The sequence below is a fragment of the Scyliorhinus canicula genome, chromosome 31 (assembly GCF_902713615.1).
Source record: "Scyliorhinus canicula chromosome 31, sScyCan1.1, whole genome shotgun sequence".
In the NCBI taxonomy this organism is placed as follows: Eukaryota; Metazoa; Chordata; class Chondrichthyes; order Carcharhiniformes; family Scyliorhinidae; genus Scyliorhinus; species Scyliorhinus canicula.
This window is the reverse complement of record NC_052176.1, coordinates 3,722,914-3,746,360: the sequence shown is the minus strand read 5'-3', so window position 1 is coordinate 3,746,360 and position 23,447 is coordinate 3,722,914. Positions and strand designations below refer to the sequence as shown.

At 55.5% G+C, this 23,447-nt stretch overlaps 1 protein-coding gene across 1 annotated transcript in view; it reads left to right on the top strand.

Annotated features, from left to right (window-relative positions):
- Positions 1-1,216: 1,216 nt before the first annotated feature.
- Positions 1,217-23,447, top strand: part of LOC119958823 (serine/threonine-protein kinase MRCK alpha-like) — a 53,341-nt gene continuing 31,110 nt past the window's right edge. Inside the window, exons 1-10 of the mRNA XM_038787325.1 lie at positions 1,217-1,262; positions 1,352-1,443; positions 6,986-7,069; positions 9,077-9,172; positions 10,543-10,691; positions 12,537-12,630; positions 14,505-14,705; positions 17,016-17,264; positions 19,978-20,057; positions 22,764-22,897. Of these exons, the coding sequence (XP_038643253.1) occupies positions 1,217-1,262; positions 1,352-1,443; positions 6,986-7,069; positions 9,077-9,172; positions 10,543-10,691; positions 12,537-12,630; positions 14,505-14,705; positions 17,016-17,264; positions 19,978-20,057; positions 22,764-22,897 (1,225 nt within the window). The remainder of the gene's footprint in view (positions 1,263-1,351; positions 1,444-6,985; positions 7,070-9,076; positions 9,173-10,542; positions 10,692-12,536; positions 12,631-14,504; positions 14,706-17,015; positions 17,265-19,977; positions 20,058-22,763; positions 22,898-23,447) is intronic.

Genomic DNA, 23,447 nt, shown 5'->3' with positions numbered 1-23,447 from the left:
GCGATTGGGTGGGTGATTTGAGAGGCCGGGTTGGAAGTCTCGGAGTGGATTCCCGTGTCAGGCGTGGGCCCTCCCTCTCCCTCTCTCTCTCTCTCTCGCTCTCTGAGTCACGAAGTCGTGGCTTCGAGCCCAACCCCAAAGACTCGAGGCCCCACCCCAGGCCGGCCACTACAGGCTTGGAGGGCCGAAGGGCCCGTTACTGTGCGGCCTTTGTTCTTTGACACCGCCCCCCCCCCCCCCCCCCCCCCCCGCTGCCAGTACCGAGGGAGTACCGCACTGCGAATCGGACGTTGCGGCCGTGATTACCCGTCTAAAAGTACTTCATTGGCCGTTGACGTGCTTCGGGGTGTCCTGTGTCTTGCCCGGTTGCAACAACACTTTCTCACCTTTACGCTCCGCTTGATAGCACCGTTGATGACCCCTTCCATTGCTTTGCTAATGATCGAGCGTAGACTGGTAGTTGATACAAGTCGAGTTCGGTGGCACGGGGAGGGGGGGGGGGGGGGGATGGTTAGCACTGTTGCTTCACAGCGGCAGGGCCCCGGGTTCGTTTCCCGGCTTGGGTCGCTGTCTGCGCGGAGTTCTCCCCCCCCCCGCCCCCCCCCCCCCCGTGTCTGCGCGCGTTACCTCCGGGGCGCTCCGGTTTCCTCCCACGAGCCCCGGAAAAAGCCGTGCGCGTGAGGCGAATCGGAGATTCCGAATTCTCCCTCCCCGTGCCCCGGACAGGCCCCGGAATGCGGCGGCGAGGGGATTTTCACGGCAGCGTTAATGCCAGCCCCCTCGCGACACTCGTGAAGATTATTATTATCGTTCGCCCGCACCTGGGACGCCGTGGACAGTTTCAGTCCCCTGATCTACGGGAAGAGTTACCGGCCTTGAGGGCCAGTCAAGGCCGATCACTGGGTCAATCCCGGGGAGGGAGGGATTTCCTCACGAGGAGAGGTTGAGTAGGCCCGGGGCCTGCGCTCACTGGGAGTTTTGAAGAATGAGAGGCGGCCTTATTGAGGATTCTCGGGGGGGGGGGGGGGGGGGGGGGGGGCCTCGACAGGGGAGATGCTGAGAGGATCTTTCTCCTTGTGGGGGTGTCTAGGCCCGGAGGGCTCTCAGAGTAAAGAGGGGGGGGGAGTAAAGGTAGAGATGAGGAGGAATTTCTTCTCTCGGAGGGGAGCGAACCTGTGGAATTCTTTACCGCAGAGAGGCTGGGTTGTTAAGCGCGATGAAGGCCGGGAGACTTGGATTTTTAACCGGCGAGGGAATTGAGGGTAACGGGGATAAAGTGGATATCAGATCAGCCACGATCTGGATGATGTGGATATTTTTATTCAGTGTCTCTCTCTCTCTCTCTCTTCAGTGACCCCCTTCGCCACGAGGCTGAAGGAGGTGCGGCTCCAACGAGACGACTTTGAGATTCTGAAGGTCATCGGGCGTGGCGCGTTTGGGGAGGTGAGCAGGGGGAAGGGTCGGGAGTGAGGAATGGGAGACGATGGCGGGGGGAGGGGAGGGAGGCGGATACACGGGAAGGGGTTAATTTCTGGATCAGCACAGTGCGACTCAATCACAATGGCTGGGGTACGGGTCCCACACACGCTGACTCTCACTGGGGTACGGGTCCCACACACACTGACTCTCAATGGGGTAGGGGTCCCACACACGCTGACTCTCACTGGGGTACGGGTCCCACACACGCTGACTCTCACTGGGGTACGGGTCCCACACACACTGACTCTCACTGGGGTAGGGGTCCCACACACACTGACTCTCACTGGGGTACGGGTCCCACACACGCTGACTCTCACTGGGGTACGGGTCCCACACACACTGACTCTCACTGGGGTAGGGGTCCCACACACACTGACTCTCACTGGGGTACGGGTCCCACACACACTGACTCTCACTGGGGTACGGGTCCCACACACACTGACTCTCACTGGGGTACGGGTCCCACACACACACTGACTCTCACTGGGGTACGGGTCCCACACACACTGACTCTCACTGGGGTAGGGGTCCCACACACACTGACTCTCACTGGGGTACGGGTCCCACACACACTGACTCTCACTGGGGTATGGGTCCCACACACACTGACTCTCACTGGGGTAGGGGTCCCACACACACTGACTCTCACTGGGGTACGGGTCCCACACACACTGACTCTCACTGGGGTCCCACACACACTGCCTCTCACTGGGGTACGGGTCCCACACACACTGACTCTCACTGGGGTACGGGTCCCACACACACTGACTCTCACTGGGGTACGGGTCCCACACACACTGACTCTCACTGGGGTACGGGTCCCACACACACACTGACTCTCACTGGGGTCCCACACACACTGACTCTCACTGGGGTAGGGGTCCCACACACACTGACTCTCACTGGGGCCCCACACACACTGACTCTCACTGGGGTACGGGTCCCACACACACACTGACTCTCACTGGGGTACGGGTCCCACACACACTGACTCTCACTGGGGTAGGGGTCCCACACACACTGACTCTCACTGGGGTACGGGTCCCACACACACTGACTCTCACTGGGGTATGGGTCCCACACACACTGACTCTCACTGGGGTAGGGGTCCCACACACACTGACTCTCACTGGGGTACGGGTCCCACACACACTGACTCTCACTGGGGTCCCACACACACTGCCTCTCACTGGGGTACGGGTCCCACACACACTGACTCTCACTGGGGTACGGGTCCCACATACACTGACTCTCACTGGGTTACGGGTCCCACACACACTGACTCTCACTGGGGTACGGGTCCCACACACACACTGACTCTCACTGGGGTCCCACACACACTGACTCTCACTGGGGTACGGGTCCCACACACACTGACTCTCACTGGGGTATGGGTCCCACACACACTGACTCTCACTGGGGCCCCACACACACTGACTCTCACTGGAGTAGGGGTCCCACACACACTGACTCTCACTGGGGTACAGGTCCCACACACACTGACTCTCACTGGGGTAGGGGTCCCACACACACTGACTCTCTCTGGAGTAGGGGTCCCACACACACTGACTCTCACTGGGGTACGGGTCCCACACACACTGACTTTCACTGGGGTACGGGTTCCACACACACTGACTCTCACTGGGGTACGGGTCCCACACACACTGACTCTCACTGGGGTCCCACACACACTGACTCTCACTGGGGTAGGGGTCCCACACACACTGACTCTCACTGGAGTAGGGGTCCCACACACACTGACTCTCACTGGGGTACGGGTCCCACACTGACTCTCACTGGGGTAAGGGTCCCACACACACTGACTCTCACTGGGGTACGGGTCCCACACACACTGACTCTCACTGGGGTACGGGTCCCACACACACTGACTCTCACTGGGGTATGGGTCCCACACACACTGACTCTCACTGGGGTACGGGTCCCACACACACACTGACTCTCACTGGGGTACGGGTCCCACACACACTGACTCTCACTGGGGTACGGGTCCCACACACACTGACTCTCACTGGGGTAGGGGTCCCACACACACTGACTCTCACTGGGGTATGGGTCCCACACACACTGACTCTCACTGGGGTACGGGTCCCACACACACTGACTCTCACTGGGGTACGTGTCCCACACACACTGACTCTCACTGGGGTACGGGTCCCACACACACTGACTCTCACTGGGGTACGGGTCCCACACACACTGACTCTCACTGGGGTAGGGGTCCCACACACACTGACTCTCACTGGGGTCCCACACACACTGACTCTCACTGGGGTACGGGTCCCACACACACTGACTCTCACTGGGGTACGGGTCCCACACACACTGACTCTCACTGGGGTACGGGTCCCACACACACTGACTCTCACTGGGGTACGGGTCCCACACACACTGACTCTCACTGGGGTACGGGTCCCACACACACTGACTCTCACTGGGGTATGGGTCCCACACACACTGACTCTCACTGGGGTATGGGTCCCACACACACTGACTCTCACTGGGGTAGGGGTCCCACACACACTGACTCTCACTGGGGTACGGGTCCCACACACACTGACTCTCACTGGGGTCCCACACACACTGCCTCTCACTGGGGTACGGGTCCCACACACACTGACTCTCACTGGGGTACGGGTCCCACACACACTGACTCTCACTGGGGTACGGGTCCCACACACACTGACTCTCACTGGGGTACGGGTCCCACACACACACTGACTCTCACTGGGGTCCCACACACACTGACTCTCACTGGGGTAGGGGTCCCACACACACTGACTCTCACTGGGGCCCCACACACACTGACTCTCACTGGGGTACGGGTCCCACACACACACTGACTCTCACTGGGGTACGGGTCCCACACACACTGACTCTCACTGGGGTAGGGGTCCCACACACACTGACTCTCACTGGGGTACGGGTCCCACACACACTGACTCTCACTGGGGTATGGGTCCCACACACACTGACTCTCACTGGGGTAGGGGTCCCACACACACTGACTCTCACTGGGGTACGGGTCCCACACACACTGACTCTCACTGGGGTCCCACACACACTGCCTCTCACTGGGGTACGGGTCCCACACACACTGACTCTCACTGGGGTACGGGTCCCACACACACTGACTCTCACTGGGTTACGGGTCCCACACACACTGACTCTCACTGGGGTACGGGTCCCACACACACACTGACTCTCACTGGGGTCCCACACACACTGACTCTCACTGGGGTACGGGTCCCACACACACTGACTCTCACTGGGGTATGGGTCCCACACACACTGACTCTCACTGGGGCCCCACACACACTGACTCTCACTGGAGTAGGGGTCCCACACACACTGACTCTCACTGGGGTACAGGTCCCACACACACTGACTCTCACTGGGGTAGGGGTCCCACACACACTGACTCTCTCTGGAGTAGGGGTCCCACACACACTGACTCTCACTGGGGTACGGGTCCCACACACACTGACTCTCACTGGGGTACGGGTTCCACACACACTGACTCTCACTGGGGTACGGGTCCCACACACACTGACTCTCACTGGGGTCCCACACACACTGACTCTCACTGGGGTAGGGGTCCCACACACACTGACTCTCACTGGAGTAGGGGTCCCACACACACTGACTCTCACTGGGGTACGGGTCCCACACTGACTCTCACTGGGGTAAGGGTCCCACACACACTGACTCTCACTGGGGTACGGGTCCCACACACACTGACTCTCACTGGGGTACGGGTCCCACACACACTGACTCTCACTGGGGTATGGGTCCCACACACACTGACTCTCACTGGGGTACGGGTCCCACACACACACTGACTCTCACTGGGGTACGGGTCCCACACACACTGACTCTCACTGGGGTACGGGTCCCACACACACTGACTCTCACTGGGGTAGGGGTCCCACACACACTGACTCTCACTGGGGTATGGGTCCCACACACACTGACTCTCACTGGGGTACGGGTCCCACACACACTGACTCTCACTGGGGTACGTGTCCCACACACACTGACTCTCACTGGGGTACGGGTCCCACACACACTGACTCTCACTGGGGTACGGGTCCCACACACACTGACTCTCACTGGGGTAGGGGTCCCACACACACTGACTCTCACTGGGGTCCCACACACACTGACTCTCACTGGGGTACGGGTCCCACACACACTGACTCTCACTGGGGTACGGGTCCCACACACACTGACTCTCACTGGGGTACGGGTCCCACACACACTGACTCTCACTGGGGTACGGGTCCCACACACACTGACTCTCACTGGGGTACGGGTCCCACACACACTGACTCTCACTGGGGTATGGGTCCCACACACACACTGACTCTCACTGGGGTACGGGCCCCACACACACTGACTCTCACTGGGGTCCCACACACACTGACTCTCACTGGGGTCCCACACACACTGGCTCTCACTGGGGTACGGGTCCCACACACACTGACTCTCACTGGGGTACGGGTCCCACACACACTGACTCTCACTGGGGTCCCACACACACTGACTCTCACTGGGGTCCCACACACACTGGCTCTCACTGGGGTACGGGTCCCACACACACTGACTCTCACTGGGGTACGGGTCCCACACACACTGACTCTCACTGGGGTACGGGTCCCACACACACTGTCTCTCACTGGGGTCCCAGACACACTGACTCTCACTGGGGTACGGGTCCCACACACACTGACTCTCACTGGGGTACGGGTCCCACACACTGACTCTCACTGGGGTACAGGTCCCACACACACTGACTCTCACTGGGGTCCCACACACACTGACTCTCACTGGGGTACAGGTCCCACACACACTGACTCTCACTGGGGTACGGGTCCCACACACACTGACTCTCACTGGGGTACGGGTCCCACACACACTGACTCTCACTGGGGTACGGGTCCCACACACACTGACTCTCACTGGGGTACGGGTCCCACACACACTGACTCTCACTGGGGTCCCACACACACTGACTCTCACTGGGGTACGGGTCCCACACACACTGACTCTCACTGGGGTAGGGGTCCCACACACACTGACTCTCACTGGGGTACGGGTCCCACACACACTGACTCTCACTGGGGTCCCACACACACTGACTCTCACTGGGGTACGGGTCCCACACACACTGACTCTCACTGGGGTACGGGTCCCACACACACTGACTCTCACTGGGGTACGGGTCCCACACACACTGACTCTCACTGGGGTAGGGGTCCCACACACACTGACTCTCACTGGGGTAGGGGTCCCACACACACTGACTCTCACTGGGGTACGGGTTCCACACACACTGACTCTCACTGGGGTCCCACACACACTGACTCTCACTGGGGTCCCACACACACTGACTCTCACTGGGGTATGGGTCTGTTATACACTGGGTTGTGTGGAGGGAGTATGATCTCTGTGAGTCTTTCTGATGTTTCCCATTAACCCCCACCAGGTCACTGTGGTAAAATTAAAGAAGTCTGAGAAAGTCTACGCGATGAAAATCCTCCACAAATGGGACATGTTGAAGAGAGCTGAGGTTAGTAAATGTGGCTGTCGATCAGGTCTGACCTGTACCCACCATAGGCCAAGGAAGAGGCCAGATTTCCCCACCCTCAGCCTGTGTGGGCCCACTCACCGATCAGGGTCCGGCACTGTCTCCACAGCGCCGTGACATGGGGCTAGCGAGGCGACAACGATTTAACGTGGAGCCCCATCGCACCCGAACGGCAAGAACTGTTCACTTTGCTTCCTCCTCCACCTCTCCTCGTTTGCTTACCTTGTTTCTGATTGCTCTGTCACACTCTGCCACACTCTCTGTCACACTCTCTGCCACACTCTCTGTCACACTCTCTGTCACACTCTCTGTCACACACACATTCTCTGCCACACTCTCTGTCACACTCTCTGCCACACTCTCTCTCACACACACATTCTCTGCCACACTCTCTGTCACACTCTCTCTCACACACACATTCTCTGCCACACTCTCTGTCACACTCTCTCTCACACACACATTCTCTGCCACACTCTCTGTCACACTCTCTCTCACACACACATTCTCTGCCACACTCTCTGTCACACTCTCTGTCACACACACATTCTCTCTCACACACTCTGCCACGCTCTCTGCCACACTCTCTGTCACACTCTCTCTCACACACACATTCTCTGCCACACTCTGCCACACTCTCTGTCACACTCTCTCTCACACACACATTCTCTCTCACACACACACTCTCTGCCACGCTCTCTGCCATGCTCTCTGCCACTCTCTGTCACACACACATTCTCTGTCACACTCTCTCTCTCGTGCACTCCCTCACGCACTCCCTCAGACTCCCTCACACTCTCTCTCTCACACTCTGTCTCACACTCTGTCTCACACTCTCTCTTTCATGCTCTCTCTCACACTCTCTCTCTCACACTCTCTCATGCTCTCTCTCACTCTCTCTCTCTTTCGCTCTCTCATGCTCTCTCTCACTCTCTCTCTTTCGCTCTCTCATGTTCTCTCTCACGCTCTTTCTCACACACTGTCTCACACTCTCTCTTTCGCTCTTTCACACGCTCTCCCTCATGCTCTCTCTCATGCTCTCTCTCATGCTCTCTCTCACACTCTCTCTTTCGCTCTTTCTCACACACTGTCTCACACTCTCTTTCGTTCTCTCTCACGCTCTTTCTCACACACTGTCTCACGCTCTCTCTTATGCGCTCTCTCACTCACTCTCTTTCGCTCTCTCTCATGCTCTCTCTCACGCTCTGTTTCACACTCTCTCTTTCGCTCTCTTTCACCCTCTCTCTTTCGTTCTCTCTCATGCTCTCCCTCATTCACTCTCTCTCACACACTGTCTCACTCTCTCTCACGCACTCTCTCACACTCTCTCTTTCGCTCTCTCTCTCATGCTCTCTCTTTTGCTCTCTCTCTTTCGCTCTCTCTCACGCTCTCTCACACTCTCTCTTTCGCACTCTCTCTCTCACCCACTCTCTCACCCACACTCTCACCCACACTCTCTCACACGCTCTCTCACACACTCTCTCTCTCTCACCCACTCCCTCGCACACTCTTTCATACTCTCTCTCACACTCTCTCTCACACTCTCTCTCGCCCACTCCCTCGCACACTCTCTCACACTCCTTGTTTTGCTCTCCCTCACACTCTGTCTCACGCTCTCTCTCTCTCTCGTTCCCTCTCACACACGCACAAACTGGCACAGTGAAATGAATGGAAATGAAAATGGCTTATTGTCACGAGTAGGCTTCAAATGAAGTGACTGTGAAAAGCCCCCTAGTCGCCACATTCCGGCGCCTGTTCGGGGAGGCTGGAACGGGTATTGAACCCCTGCTGCTGGCCTGCTTTCAAAGCCAGTGATTTAGCCCAGTGCTAAACCAGCCCCATGTGAGGATGTGGGAGATAACCTGGAATATTAAGATGGCAGCAGGGATTCTGGGAGAGTGACATTCCCAAATTCCCTTTCCCTGGATGGATTAATGAGTGTTCCTGCTTCAATGGATATTCCCAGTTTTAACCATTGAGGTTGTTTTCCAGACGGCCTGTTTTCGGCAGGAGAGGGATATCCTGGTGAAAGGAGATAACCAATGGATCACAACGTTACATTACGCCTTCCAGGACGAGCAGTATCTGGTGAGTGTGAGTGTGAGAGAAGCAATACTCAATCGGAGGTGGCTGAGGGAACACGTCCCAATGGACGATGGGGTCTTTCACAAAGATGTCAGCTGGAATGGAGTCGCACATTCCCTCTCTGAGGGAGTGCGCACTGTCAGAGGGTCAGTACTGAGGGAGTGCCGCACTGTCAGAGGGTCAGTACTGAGGGAGTGCCGCACTGTCAGGGGGTCAGTACTGAGGGAGTGCCGCACTGTCAGAGGGTCAGTACTGAGGGAGCGCCGCACTGTCAGAGGGTCAGTACTGAGGGAGTGCCGCACTGTCAGAGGGTCAGTACTGAGGGAGTGCTGCACTGTCAGAGGGTCAGTACTGAGGGAGTGCCGCACTGTCGGAGGGTCAGTGCTGAGGGAGCGCAGCACTGTCAGAGGGTCAGTACTGAGGGAGTGCCGCACTGTCAGAGGGTCAGTACTGAGGGAGTGCCGCACTGTCAGAGGGTCAGTACTGAGGGAGTGCCGCACTGTCAGAGGGTCAGTACTGAGGGAGTGCCGCACTGTCAGAGGGTCAGTACTGAGGGAGTGCTGCACTGTCAGAGGGTCAGTACTGAGGGAGTGCCGCACTGTCAGAGGGTCAGTACTGAGGGAGTGCCGCACTGTCAGAGGGTCAGTACTGATGGAGTGCCGCACTGTCAGAGGGTCAGTACTGAGGGAGTGCTGCACCGTCAGAGGGTCAGTACTGAGGGAGTGCTGCACTGTCAGAGGGTCAGTACTGAGGGATTGCCGCACTGTCAGAGGGTCAGTACTGAGGGAGTGCTGCACTGTCAGAGGGTCAGTACTGAGGGAGTGCCGCACTGTCAGAGGGTCAGTACTGAGGGAGTGCTGCACTGTCAGAGGGTCAGTACTGAGGGAGTGCCGCACTGTCAGAGGGTCAGTACTGAGGGAGTGCTGCACTGTCAGAGGGTCAGTACTGAGGGAGTGCCGCACTGTCAGAGGGTCAGTACTGAGGGAGGGCCGCACTGTCAGAGGGTCAGTACTGAGGGAGTGCCTCACTGTCAGAGGGTCAGTACTGAGGGAGTGCTGCACTGTCAGAGGGTCAGTACTGAGGGAGCGCCGCACTGTCAGAGGGTCAGTACTGTGCTGCTCTCTACATCACTAAAACAACGGATGAACTGGTTGATTATCACATTAGTATTTCTGGGATTGTGCTGCGCGTAAATGAACGGCCTTGTTTTCTGCATTGCAACCACGACCATATTTGGCAAAGTGCTTAACTGTTTGTCGGGGGCTTTGTGTTTTCCTGGGTTGGTGAAAGGCCCTGGGATAATGCAATTCTTCTATTTGTGTTTACAATTACTCTGTCCCTGTCTGACTTCCGAGTGAAATTTCCTTCCTCAGTACCTGGTGATGGATTATTATGTCGGGGGTGACCTGCTGACCTTGCTGAGTAAATTCGAGGACCGGCTTCCTGAAGACATGGCTCGTTTCTACATCGCAGAGATGGTCTTGGCCATTCACTCCATCCACCAGCTCAACTATGTACACAGGTATGGAGTTCAGACCTCTACACTGCCCCCCCCATCAAACACTCCCAGGACAGGTACAGCACGGGGTTAGATACAGAGTAAAGCTCCCTCTACACTGTCCCCATCAAACACTCCCAGGACAGGTACAGCACGGGGTTAGATACAGAGTAAAGCTCCCTCTACACTGTCCCCATCAAACACTCCCAGGACAGGTACAGCACGGGGTTAGATACAGAGTAAAGCTCCCTCTACACTGTCCCCATCAAACACTTCCAGGACAGGTACAGCACTAGGCTAGATACAGAGTAAAGCTCCCTCTACACTGTCCCCATCAAACACTCCCAGGACAGGTACAGCACGGGGTTAGATACAGAGTAAAGCTCCCTCTACACTGTCCCCATCAAACACTCCCAGAACAGGTACAGCACTGGGCTAGATACAGAGTAAAGCTCCCTCTACACTGTCCCCATCAAACATTCCCAGGGCAGGTACAGCACGGGGTTAGATACAGAATAAAGCTCCCTCGACACTGTCCCCATCAAACACTCCCAGGACAGGTACAGCACGGGGTTAGATACAGAGTAAAGCTCCCTCTACACTGTCCCCATCAAACACTCCCAGGACAGGTACAGCACGGGGTTAGATACAGAGTAAAGCTCCCTCTACACTGTCCCCATCAAACACTCCCAGGACAGGTACAGCACGGGGTTAGATACAGAGTAAAGCTCCCTCTACACTGTCCCCATCAAACACTCCCAGGACAGGTACAGCACGGGGTTAGATACAGAGTAAAGCTCCCTCTACAGTGTCCCCCATCAAACATTCCCAGGGCAGGTACGGCACGAGGCTAGATGAGTGTTTCGTTCTGATGAGTGCGAGTGGTAAAACTTCGACAGGATGTATTTTGTCAGCGATATCCGAGGTCCTGGGAAAGTAAATAAGCTGACAGACTGAGAATGGCCCCCGGCCGGATGGTTGGCATGCTGGGATCTGAAGGGGCTGCAGAGATCGGGGATGCATTGGGTGTAAGGCAGAAGGCAGAGAGTGGGGATAAAGGGGTCTTTCACAGGATGGCAGCCGGTGGCTAGTGGTGTGCCTCAGGGGTCGGTGCTGGGACCACAACCTTTCACAATATACATTAATGATCTGGAAGAAGGAACTGAAGGCACTGTTGCTAAGTTTGCAGATGACACAAAGATCTGCAGAGGGACACCTAGGTAGTATTGAGGAAGCAGGGGGGGGCTGCAGAAGGACTTGGACACGCTGCGTTCGTGCGCTGTTCACGCCGGCAGCGACCAGGTGTGGTTGGCGCCAGCGTGAGCCCCTCGGATTGGGCAGGCCGCTCGGCCCATCCGGGCCGGAGAATCGCCGCTCTCCCGTTACAAGCGGCGTGCGGCGATTCTCCGAGCGGCCTGTCGTGAAACGCGGCGCGGCGTTTTGGGGGGGTGGGTGGGGGTGAGGGAATCTTGTCTACCTCGATCAGGTTACCCCTCAGTCTTCTCTGCTCCAGAGAAAACAACTCAAGCCCACCCAACCTCTCTTCATAACTTAAGAAGAAGGGAACGTTATTGAAGTGGAGAGAGAGACTGCGGAAAGCTGTGGGACAGAGGGATCTGGGCGTCCGAGTGTATGAATCACAAGTTAGAATACAGGTCCGGGAATTGGTTAGATGGACAAATGGAACGTTGGCCTTCATTGAGAGGGGGAATGGAGGGGGAATGGAGAGGACAAGGCGGGAGGTCTTGCTACATCTGTACGGGGCGTCAGCGAGACGGTACCGAGTACGATGTACAGCGTTGGTCACACCCTGGACTTTCTCTCTAACGTGAGCTTCCTGTGGTTTAACACCGAGTTCTTGTCTTTCAGAGACGTCAAACCAGACAATGTTTTGATTGATATGAACGGACATATCAGGTTAGCCGATTTTGGGTCCTGTCTCCAGCTGCGTCAGGATGGGACGGTGAGTGTGTGCTCCTTCCTTCCCTTCACCATCCCTGTATCCCAACTCCAACACCGGACAACAACTCTCCTGATTCCACTTCAGGCAAATCCTTCACTGGCGACACCTCATCTCCCCCTTACCACCCACTTTAATATCCCACTCCCCCCCCTCACTCCCCGCACCCTTTAATATCCCACCCAGCCTAATCCCCCTCACTCCCCGCACCCTTTAATATCCCACCCAGTCTAATCCCACTCCCCCCTCACTCCCCACACCCTTAATATCCCACCCAGTCTAATCCCACTCTCCCCCTCACTCCCCGCACCCTTTAATATCCCACCCAGTCTAATCCCACTCCCCCCTCACTCCCCACACACTTTAATATCCCACCCAGTCTAATCCCACTCTCCCCCTCACTCGCCGCACCCTTTAATATCCCACCCAGTCTAATCCCACTCTCCCCCCTCACTCCCCACACCCTTTAATATCCCACCCAGTCCAATCCCACTCCCCCCCTCACTCCCCGCACCCTTTAATATCCCACCCAGTCTAATCCCACTCTCCCCCTCCCCGCACCCTTTAATATCCCACCCAGTCTAATCCCACTCTCCCCCTCCCCGCACCCTTTAATATCCCACCCAGTCTAATCCCACTCTCCCCCTCACTCCCCGCACCCTTTAATATCCCACCCAGTCTAATCCCACTCTCCCCCCTCACTCCCCGCACCCTTTAATATCCCACCCAGTCTAATCCCCCTCTCCCCCTCACTCCCCACACCCTTTAATATCCCACCCAGTCTAATCCCACTCTCCCCCTCACTCCCCACACCCTTTAATATCCCACCCAGTCTAACCCCACTCTCCCCCTCACTCCCCGCACCCTTTAATATCCCACCCAGTCTAACCCCACTCTCCCCCTCACTCCCTGCACCCTTTAATATCCCACCCAGCCTAATCCCCCTCACTCCCCGCACCCTTTAATATCCCACCCAGCCTAATCCCCCTCACTCCCCGCACCCTTTAATATCCCACCCAGTCTAATCCCCCTCTCCCCCTCACTCCCCGCACCCTTTAATATCCCACCCAGTCTAATCCCACTCCCCCCCTCACTCCCCACACCCTTTAATATCCCACCCAGTCTAATCCCCCTCACTCCCCACACCCTTTAATATCCCACCCAGTCTAATCCCCCTCACTCCCCCCCCCCTCACTCCCCGCACCCTTTAATATCCCACCCAGTCTAATCCCACTCTCCCCTCACTCCCCACACCCTTTAATATCCCACCCAGTCTAATCCCCCTCACTCCCCACACCCTTTAATATCCCACCCAGTCTAATCCCACTCCCCCCCACTCCCCACACCCTTTAATATCCCACCCAGTCTAATCCCACTCTCCCCTCACTCCCCACACCCTTTAATATCCCACCCAGTCTAATCCCACTCTCCCCCTCACTCCCCACACCCTTAATATCCCACCCAGTCTAATCCCACTCTCCCCTCACTCCCCACACCCTTTAATATCCCACCCAGTCTAATCCCACTCCCCCCCACTCCCCACACCCTTTAATATCCCACCCAGTCTAATCCCACTCTCCCCCTCACTCCCCACACCCTTTAATATCCCACCCAGTCTAATCCCACTCTCCCCTCACTCCCCACACCCTTTAATATCCCACCCAGTCTAATCCCACTCCCCCCCACTCCCCACACCCTTTAATATCCCACCCAGTCTAATCCCCCTCACTCACTGCTCCCTTTAACATTCGCCATCCCTCGTGACCCCCCGACTCTCTGGGAGCGGACCTCGCTGAGCAACATTTGCCGTGATTGGATGAGAGGCAGCCATTGACCGCTTTGTCCCCTCACGCCCGGTTATCTTCCCTCTGTGACAGGTTGAAACCTCAATGGCCGTGGGGACGCCGGACTACATCTCCCCGGAGATCCTGCAGGCGATGGAGGACGGCAAGGGCCAGTACGGCTCGGAGTGTGACTGGTGGTCCCTGGGGGTCTGTATGTACGAGCTTCTGTTCGGCGAGACCCCTTTCTACGCCGAGTCCCTGTTGGAGACATACAGCAAAATCATGAACCATCAGGTGGGCAGGCGAGGCGTGAATCCTTAAACTGGGAACACCTGGAATAATAACTAGGCTGCACGGAACCGTAGGCCGGGATTTCTGTTTCTGTTCGTGGTACGGGATGTGGGCGTCGCTGGGCCGGGCCCTGCATTCATTCCCCATCCCTAATTGTCCTTCGAGAAGGTGGTGGGTGAGCCGCCATCTTGAACCCGCCGCAGTCCCCGTGTGGTGTAGGTGCACCCACCGTGCTGTTAGAACATAGAACATAGAAAAATACAGCACAGAACAGGCCCTTCGGCCCACAATGTTGTACCGAACCTTTGTCCTAGATTAATCACAGATTAATCACAGATCACAGGGCAGCGCGGTAGCATGGTGGTTAGCATAAATGCTTCACAGCTCCAGGGTCCCAGGTTCGATTCCCGGCTGGGTCACTGTCTGTGTGGAGTCTGCACATCCTCCCCGTGTCTGCGTGGGTTTCCTCCGGGTGCTCCGGTTTCCTCCCACAGTCCAAAGATGTGCGGGTTAGGTGGATTGGCCGTGCTAAATTGCCCGTAGTGTCCTAAAAAGTAAAGGTTAAGGGGGAGCGTTGTTGGGTTACGGGTATAGGGTGGATACGTGGGTTTGAGTAGGGTGATCATTGCTCGGCACAACATCGAGGGCCGAAGGGCCTGTTCTGTGCTGTACTGTTCTATGTTCTATGTTCTATTATAGAATTTACAGTGCAGAAGGAGGCCATTCGGCCCATCGAGCCTGCACCGGCTCTTGGACCTACCCAAGGTCAATACCTCCACCCTATCCCCATAACCCAGTAACCCCACCCAACACTAAGGTCAATTTTGGACACTAAGGGGCAATTTAGCATGGCCAATCCACCTAACCTGCACATCTTTGGACTGTGGGAGGAAACCGGAGCACCCGGAGGAAACCCACGCACACACGGGGTGGATGTGCAGACTCCGCACAGACATGTGACCCAAGCCGGGAATCGAACCTGGGACCCTGGAGCTGTGAAGCAATTGTGCTATCCACAATGCTACCGTGCTGCCCTTAAGAACAAATTAATCTACACTCCATTATATTACCACAATCCATGTACCTATCCAATAGCCGTTTGAAGGTCCCTAATGTTTCCGACTCAACTACTTCCACAGGCAGTGCATTCCATGCCCCCACTACTCTCTGGGTAAAGAACCTCTGACATCCCCCCTATATCTTCCACCATTCACCTTAAATCTATGCCACCGTGTAATGGTTTGTTCCACCCGGGGAAAAAGTCTCTGACTGTCTACTCTATCTATTCCCCTGATCATCTAATAAACCTCTATCAAGTCGCCCCTCATCCTTCTCCGTTCTAATGAGAAAAGGCCCAGTCAGGGAGGGAGAGCCAGGATTTTGTCCTCACGACAGTCGGACTCGCTCCCAAAGCCTCTCCCTCTCTCTTCGCTAGCTTGCACGCTCGCATTGTGGTTAGCCCTGCTGCCTCACAGCGCCAGGGTCCCGGGTTCGATCCCGGCTCTGGGTGACTGTCCGTGTGGAGTTTGCACGTTCTCCCCCGTGTCTGCGTGGGTCCACAACCCAAAAGACACGCAGGGCAGGTGGATCGGCCATGCTAAATTGCCCCTTCATTGGAAAAAAAAAAAGAATTGGGTACTCTTAAATTCATTTTAAAAATTAAAAGATAGTAGAACATAGAACATAGAACAGTACAGCACAGAACAGGCCCTTCGGCCCTCGATGTTGTGCCGAGCCATGATCACCCTACTCAAACCCACGTATCCACCCTATACCCGTAACCCAACAACCCCCACCCCTTAACCTTACTTTTTAGGACACTACGGGCAATTTAGCATGGCCAATCCACCTAACCCGCACATCTTTGGACTGTGGGAGGAAACCGGAGAACCCGGAGGAAACCCACGCACACACGGGGAGGACGTGCAGACTCCGCACAGACAGTGACCCAGCCGGGAATCGAACCTGGGACCCTGGAGCTGTGAAGCATTTATGCTAACCACCGTGCTACCGTGCTGCCCCAAGTAATCGGTCGTTTGTTGAAACATCGCAAACGCCTTCATCAAATCGGGAGTCGCTCAATTATTTTCGAGGTGGGGCGGGATTGAGAAATCCTCTCGGGCCGAACAGGGACTTGAACCCTGGACCATAACGAATGGCGGAGCGGGCTCGAAGGGCCGAATGGCCTCCCCCTCCCCCACCCCCCCCGGCTCCTATCCCCGGTGTAAGCCGTTGTCGGGAATGTCATGCCTCAGATCACGGCTCACCCACTCACCTTTGTATCTCTCTCTCTCTCCCCTCCCCCACCCGCAGGATCAGCTGACCTTCCCGCCGGACATCAGCGACGTGTCGGAGTCGGCCCGCGACCTGATCGCCCGGCTGGTCTGCGGCAAGGACAAGCGCCTGGGCCAGGCGGGCATCGGCGACCTGCAGGCCCACCCGTTCTTCGCCGGCGTCGACTGGGGCCGGGTCCGCGACCTCCCGCCGCCCTACATTCCCGAGGTCACCAGCCCCTCGGACACGTCCAATTTCGATGTGGACGATGACGTGCTGAAGGCGGTGGTGAGTCGGGGGGGGGGGGGGAGGGGGCTGCGTGCAGGCGGGGGAGGGGGGCGGCGCGCGCGGCCCAATCCGACTGCAGCCTGTGTTTATCCTTGGGTCGTCAAGGCAGAGCCATTTGGCGCGTTGAATCGTGGGAAACAGGTGGTCAATGGGGTCGGGCCGGTGATGCTACTTAAGAGGCCCCGTGACAAGACTTGCGTCTCGAGTTCCCCAACGCCCCATCTATCCCCCCCCCCCCCCGCCCCCGCCGCCTCGATAACCTTCGACTCCCTCGAGCATCGAGAATCTCCCTACCCCTACTTCAAAAACATTGGGGGGCCCCTCGCTCTCCGCCACCTAATCAAGCAGCAGAGTTCCAAAGTCGCGTTCAACACTCGGAGACGAAGAAAATTCTCCTCACCTCTGTCCAAAAGGGTTGATGCGCGAGGCAGGCTGGTTCGAGGTGGACTGCACCCGATGCAGGGAAGCTGGAAGCAGACGTCTCGCACTGGAGAAGATCCAACACTGTTTTATTCAACGATAGAACATGTTCAGCTGAGGGTCGACACTATACTGAACTGACTGGAGACCTTGTATTAGCCTGACCAGACTTACTCGCTACCGCATGGTGTTTGCACTGACTAGCTCGTGGACTCTGACTGTCTCAGGGGCTGGCTCCCGAGAGAGCGGGAAAACTAGTGCCCTCTGGCTTTATAGTGGCCGTGTCCTGTCTGGTGATTGGCTGCTGTGTTGTGTGCTTACTGGTCGTCTTGTGTGTCAATCACTGCCTGTCTGCACCTCATTATATACATGAGTGGATATTATCACATCTCCCCTTTTTTTTTAGATAAATACTAGGGTGTGTGAGCGTAATATATATATATATGTGCCTGACTATATACGAAAGGTGTCTTGATGAACATATATACATAGGAAGGTGTCGATAGTGCAGATACATGGCAAACAATATTTACAGAGGTTAAATCGATGAAGTCACAAAATGTTCAGTCTATAGATTTAGTCTTTGTGGTGGGCGATGAATTCTTGTCGATCGCCGCAGAGGTGGATCAGGAGCCGCCTGCACGTGGATAGGTGGGATCGCTGCCATCGCGGGGGCCGGCAGGATTGCTGGGAGATCGGTGGCCTTGTGGCAGGGTACGTCCGGAGGAAGCATCGTAGGCGGCGTAGGCACTTCGGCCAGGTAACGGGCGTGGAACTCTGCGCAGTGCCCGTCCGTTGCGCCGTAGCAGGTTTACAGAGCGAGCGCCAAAGATTAGGCCTCACGCCTGCCGAAGGCCCGGCTGCCAACGCTGGGGGGCGATCAATCCCGGGGCACGCCCATTAGGTGGCCGCAACGGTCTGGAGGCACGGAGGTGGACGCAGAGGTCAGGAGGGGAGGGCGAGGCCGTGGAAGGGTTTGAACATGAGGACAGGAGTTTTAAAACTGAAAGGAGCCAATATCGGTGAGCCGGCAACGAGGCTGATGGGTAAATGGGACTTGGTGCGAGGTAATGTGCAGAGAGCGGCAGGGTTTTGGATGCTAAGCTATCAGAGGGAAGAAGATTAGAGATCTACAAGGAGAGGATTGGGTTAGTCGGGTCTGGGGTTAATTACAACATTATTTCCACATTTCCCCATCGTCCCTTAGGAGCGGAGCTTTACTGTGTATCTAACCCCGTGCTGTACCTGTCCTGGGAGTGTTTGATGGGGACAGTGTAGAGGGAGCTTTACTCTGTATCTAACCCCATGCTGTACCTGCCCTGGGAGTGTTTGATGGGGACAGTGTAGAGGGAGATTTACTCTGTATCTAACCCCGTGCTGTACCTGTCCTGGGAGTGTTTGATGGGGACAGTGTAGAGGGAGCTTTACTCTGTATCTAACCCCGTGCTGTACCTGTCCTGGAGTGTTTGATGGGGACAGTGTAGAGGGAGCTTTACTCTGTATCTAACCCCGTGCTGTACCTGTCCTGGGAGTGTTTGATGGGGACAGTGTAGACGGAGCTTTACTCTGTATCTAACCCCGTGCTGTACCTGTCCTGCGAGTGTTTGATGGGGACAGTGTAGAGGGAGCTTTACTCTGTATCTAGCCCCGTGCTGTACCTGTCCTGGGAGTGTTTGATGGCGACAGTGTAGAGGGAGCTTTACTCTGCATCTAACGCCGTGCTGTACCTGTCCTGGGCATGTTTGATGGGAACAGTGTCGAGGGAGCTTTACTCTGTATCTAACCCCGTGCTGTACCTGTCCTGGGAGTGTTTGATGGGGGACAGTGTAGAGGGAGCTTTACTCTGTATCTAACCCCGTGCTGTACCTGTCCTGGGAGTGTTTGATGGGGACAGTGTAGAGGGAGCTTTACTCTGTATCTAACCCCGTGGTGTCCCTGTCCTGGGAGTATTTGATGGGGACAGTATAGAGGGATCTTTACTCTGTATCTAATCCCGTGCTGTACCTGTCCTGGGAGTGTTCGATGGGGACAGTGTAGAGGGAGCTTTACTCTGTATCTAATCCCGTGCTGTACCTGTCCTGGGAGTGTTTGTTGGGGACAGTGTAGAGGGAGCTTTACTCTGTATCTAACCCCGTGCTGTACCTGTCCTGGGAGTGTTTGATGGGGACAGTGTAGAGGGAGCTTCACACTGTATCTAACCCCGTGCTGTACCTGTCCAGGGAGTGATACCTGTGACTGTCACTCATTGCTGCCTCTTTGAGGGAGGTCTAACTGTGATGTTTGTGTATTACAGGATTCAGCTCCGCCTCCCAGCCGTGGTGCTTTCTCCGGAGCGCACCTCCCCTTTGTTGGATTCACCTATACGTCCAACTGGTGAGTGACAGTGGTGCGCAGTTCACATCCTCTTCGCTCTGGAAACTTCAGCCAATCTGATCTCTCCTGGTTTGACATTAACACTCTCGTGCGCTAACTCCCCAAAGCCTGTCCACCATCTCCAAGGCACAAGTCAGGAGTGTGAGGGAATACTCTCCACTTGGCTCAACCATCGACGCACAGCGGCAGCCGTGTGCACCGTCTACAATACGCGCCGGAGCCATTTTCCGAGGCTCCAGTGCCTTCAGCCGTTTCTTGATACGACCTGTCAACATCACAGATGCCAATCTTCAGCGGATGGATACAGAACTGGCTCGGTCACAGAAGGCAGAGAGTAGCAATGGAAGGGAGCTTTTCTAATTGGAGGGCTGTGACTAGTGGTGTTCCGCAGGGATCAGTGCTGGGAACTTTGCTGTTCGTAGTATATATAAATGATTTGGAGGAAAATGTAACTGGTCTGATTAGTAAGTTTGCAGACGACACAAAGGTTGGTGGAATTGCGGATAGCGATAAGGACTGTCAGAGGATACAGCAGGATTTAGATCGTTTGGAGACTTGGGCGGAGAGATGGCAGATGGAGTTTAATCTGGACAAATGTGAGGTCATGCATTTTGGAAGGTCTAATGCAGGTAGGGAATATACAGTGAATGGTAGAACCCTCAAGAGTATTGACAGGCAGAGAGATCTAGGTGTACAGGTCCACAGGTCACTGAAAGGGGTAACACAGGTGGAGAAGGTAATCAAGAAGGCATACGGCATGCTTGCCTTCATTGGCTTCACCTGAGGAAGGAGCTGTGCTCCGAAAGCTAGTGTTTGAAACAAACCTGTTGGACTTTAACCTGGTGTTGTAAGACTTCTTACTGTGCTCACCCCAGTCCAACGCCGGCATCTCCACTTCATTGGCCGGGGCATTGAGTATCAGAATTGGCAAGTCATGTTGCAGCTGTATAGACCCTTAGTTAGGCCACACTTGGAGTATAGTGTTCAATTCTGGTCGCCACACTCCCAGAAGGATGTGGAGGCTTTAGAGAGGGTGCAGAAGGGATTTACCAGGATGTTGCCTGGTATGGAGGGCATTAGCTATGAGGAGAGGTTGAATAAACTCGGTTTGTTCTCACTGGAACGACGGAGGTGAGAAGTAGTGGGATCAATGCCCACATTCTCCACTTTCATTAATGGGCAGCACGGAAGCATTGTGGATAGCACAATCGCTTCACAGCTCCAGGGTCCCAGGTTCGATTCCCGGCTTGGGTCACTGTCTGTGCGGAGTCTGCACGTCCTCCCCATGTGTGCGTGGGTTTCCTCCGGGTGCTCCGGTTTCCTCCCACGGTCCAAAGATGTGCAGGTTAGGGCGGATTGGCCGTGATAAATTGCCCTTAGTGTCCAAAATGGCCCTTAGTGTTGGGTGGGATTACTGGGTTATGGGGATAGGGTGGAGGTGTTAACCTTGGGTAGGGTGCTCTTTCCAGGAGCCGGTGCAGACTCGATGGGCCGAATGGCCTCCTTCTGCACTGTAAATTCTGTGATAAAACCTGATAGAGGTCTACAAAATGATGAGGGGCGTAGACAGAGTGGATAGTCAGTGGCTTTTCCCCAGGGTAGTGGGGTCAATTACTAGGGGGCACAGGTTTAAGGTGCGAGGGGCAAGGTTTAGAGGAGATGTACGAGGGAAGTTTTTTTACACAGAGGGTAGTGGGTGCCTGGAACTCGCTGCCGGAGGAGGTGGTGGAAGCAGGGACGATAGTGACGTTTAAGGGGCATCTTGGCAAATACATGAATAGGATGGGAATAGAGGGATACGGACCCAGGAAGTGTAGAAGATTTTAGTTTAGACGGGCAGCATGGTCGGCACAGGCTTGGAGGGCCGAAGGGCCTGTTCCTGTGCTGTACTTTTCTTTGTTCTTTGTTCGGTTAATTCCGTGTGTTATCAAGAAACGGCTGAAGGCTCTGGATACGGCAAAGGCTACGGGCCCTGACAATATCCCGCAATAGGACTGAAGACTTGTGCTCCAGAACTTGCCGCACCCCCTAGCCAAGCTGTTCCAGTACAGCGACAACACAGGCATCTACCCGGCAATGTGGGAAATTGCTCGGGTGTGTCCTGTACACAAGGAACAGGACACATCCTGATGGAACCATCAATTCACCAGACACGTGTTTCCGATATGAATCTAGGCTTTAATCAACTTACTTCAGAGCCAGCCTGTTACCTGTTGATGAACTCTCAGTGAACTGCAGGCTGACTCTGGACAAGGGTATTTATGCAGCAGCACTAGGGGGAGGAGTCGGGGGCGGAGCCCTGTCCAATCTCCTGAGCATTCCCAGAGCTACTCACCCTAGTGGTCGGGTAACGCTACTGCGCTTACAATATACAGCGTGAATTTACCATGTTCTATTCACCACACATCCAACCCGGCCAATGACCGTATGCTTCCCTGTCGCACTTCTCTCCAAGGTCACTGGGCCCAAATCCCAGAACCCCCTACCTAACAGCACGGTGGGCGTACCTACGCCACACGGGACTCCAGCGGCTTCAAGATGGCGGCTCACCCACCACCTTCTCGAGGGGCAATAATGCTGGGCTCTCCCGGTGACGCTCCCCTCACCTCCCTCCCAGGACTGATTAGCAAACAAATAAGAGGCGGTGTTTGTGTGTTGTGGTTGGGTTTCCATGAGTCAGGTGACAGGTTTCTGCATCTCCTCCAGCTCCCTGTCCGACCGAGGATGTCTGAGGGACACCCAAGGACCGACCTCGCTGGATAACCGCCAAGCTGAATCATTTGAGAAGAGGATAAGGCAGCTGGAGATGGACAAGGGGGAACTGAACCGCAAACTTCAAGGTGCGAATTAGATCTGGGAGTCGATTAATGGCCGCAATTTTAGTTGTAACTTGTTCACGGTTGAAGGTTCCTTGGGAGAACTAAGTGAGATTGTCAAGATTTAGAGCCGAATACTAGACTCTTGTGGTACTCAGGAGTGAGTTACAGACTGGAATCTAATCGAGGGGTTCGGGGTGGTTTATATATAGAATAACAGATACCCGGGAGTGAGTTACAGACTGGAATCTAATCGAGGGGTTCAGGGTGGTTTATATATAGAATAACAGATACCCGGGAGTGAGTTACAGACTGGAATCTAATCGAGGGGTTCGGGGTGGTTTATATATAGAATAACAGATACCCGGGAGTGAGTTACAGACTGGAATCTAATCGAGGGGTTCGGGGTGGTTAATATATAGAATAACAGATACCCAGGAGTGAGTTACAGACTGGAATATAATCGAGGGGTTCGGGGTGGTTTATATATAGAATAACAGATACCCGGGAGTGAGTTACAGACTGGAATCTAATCGAGGGGTTCAGGGTGGTTTATATATAGAATAACAGATAC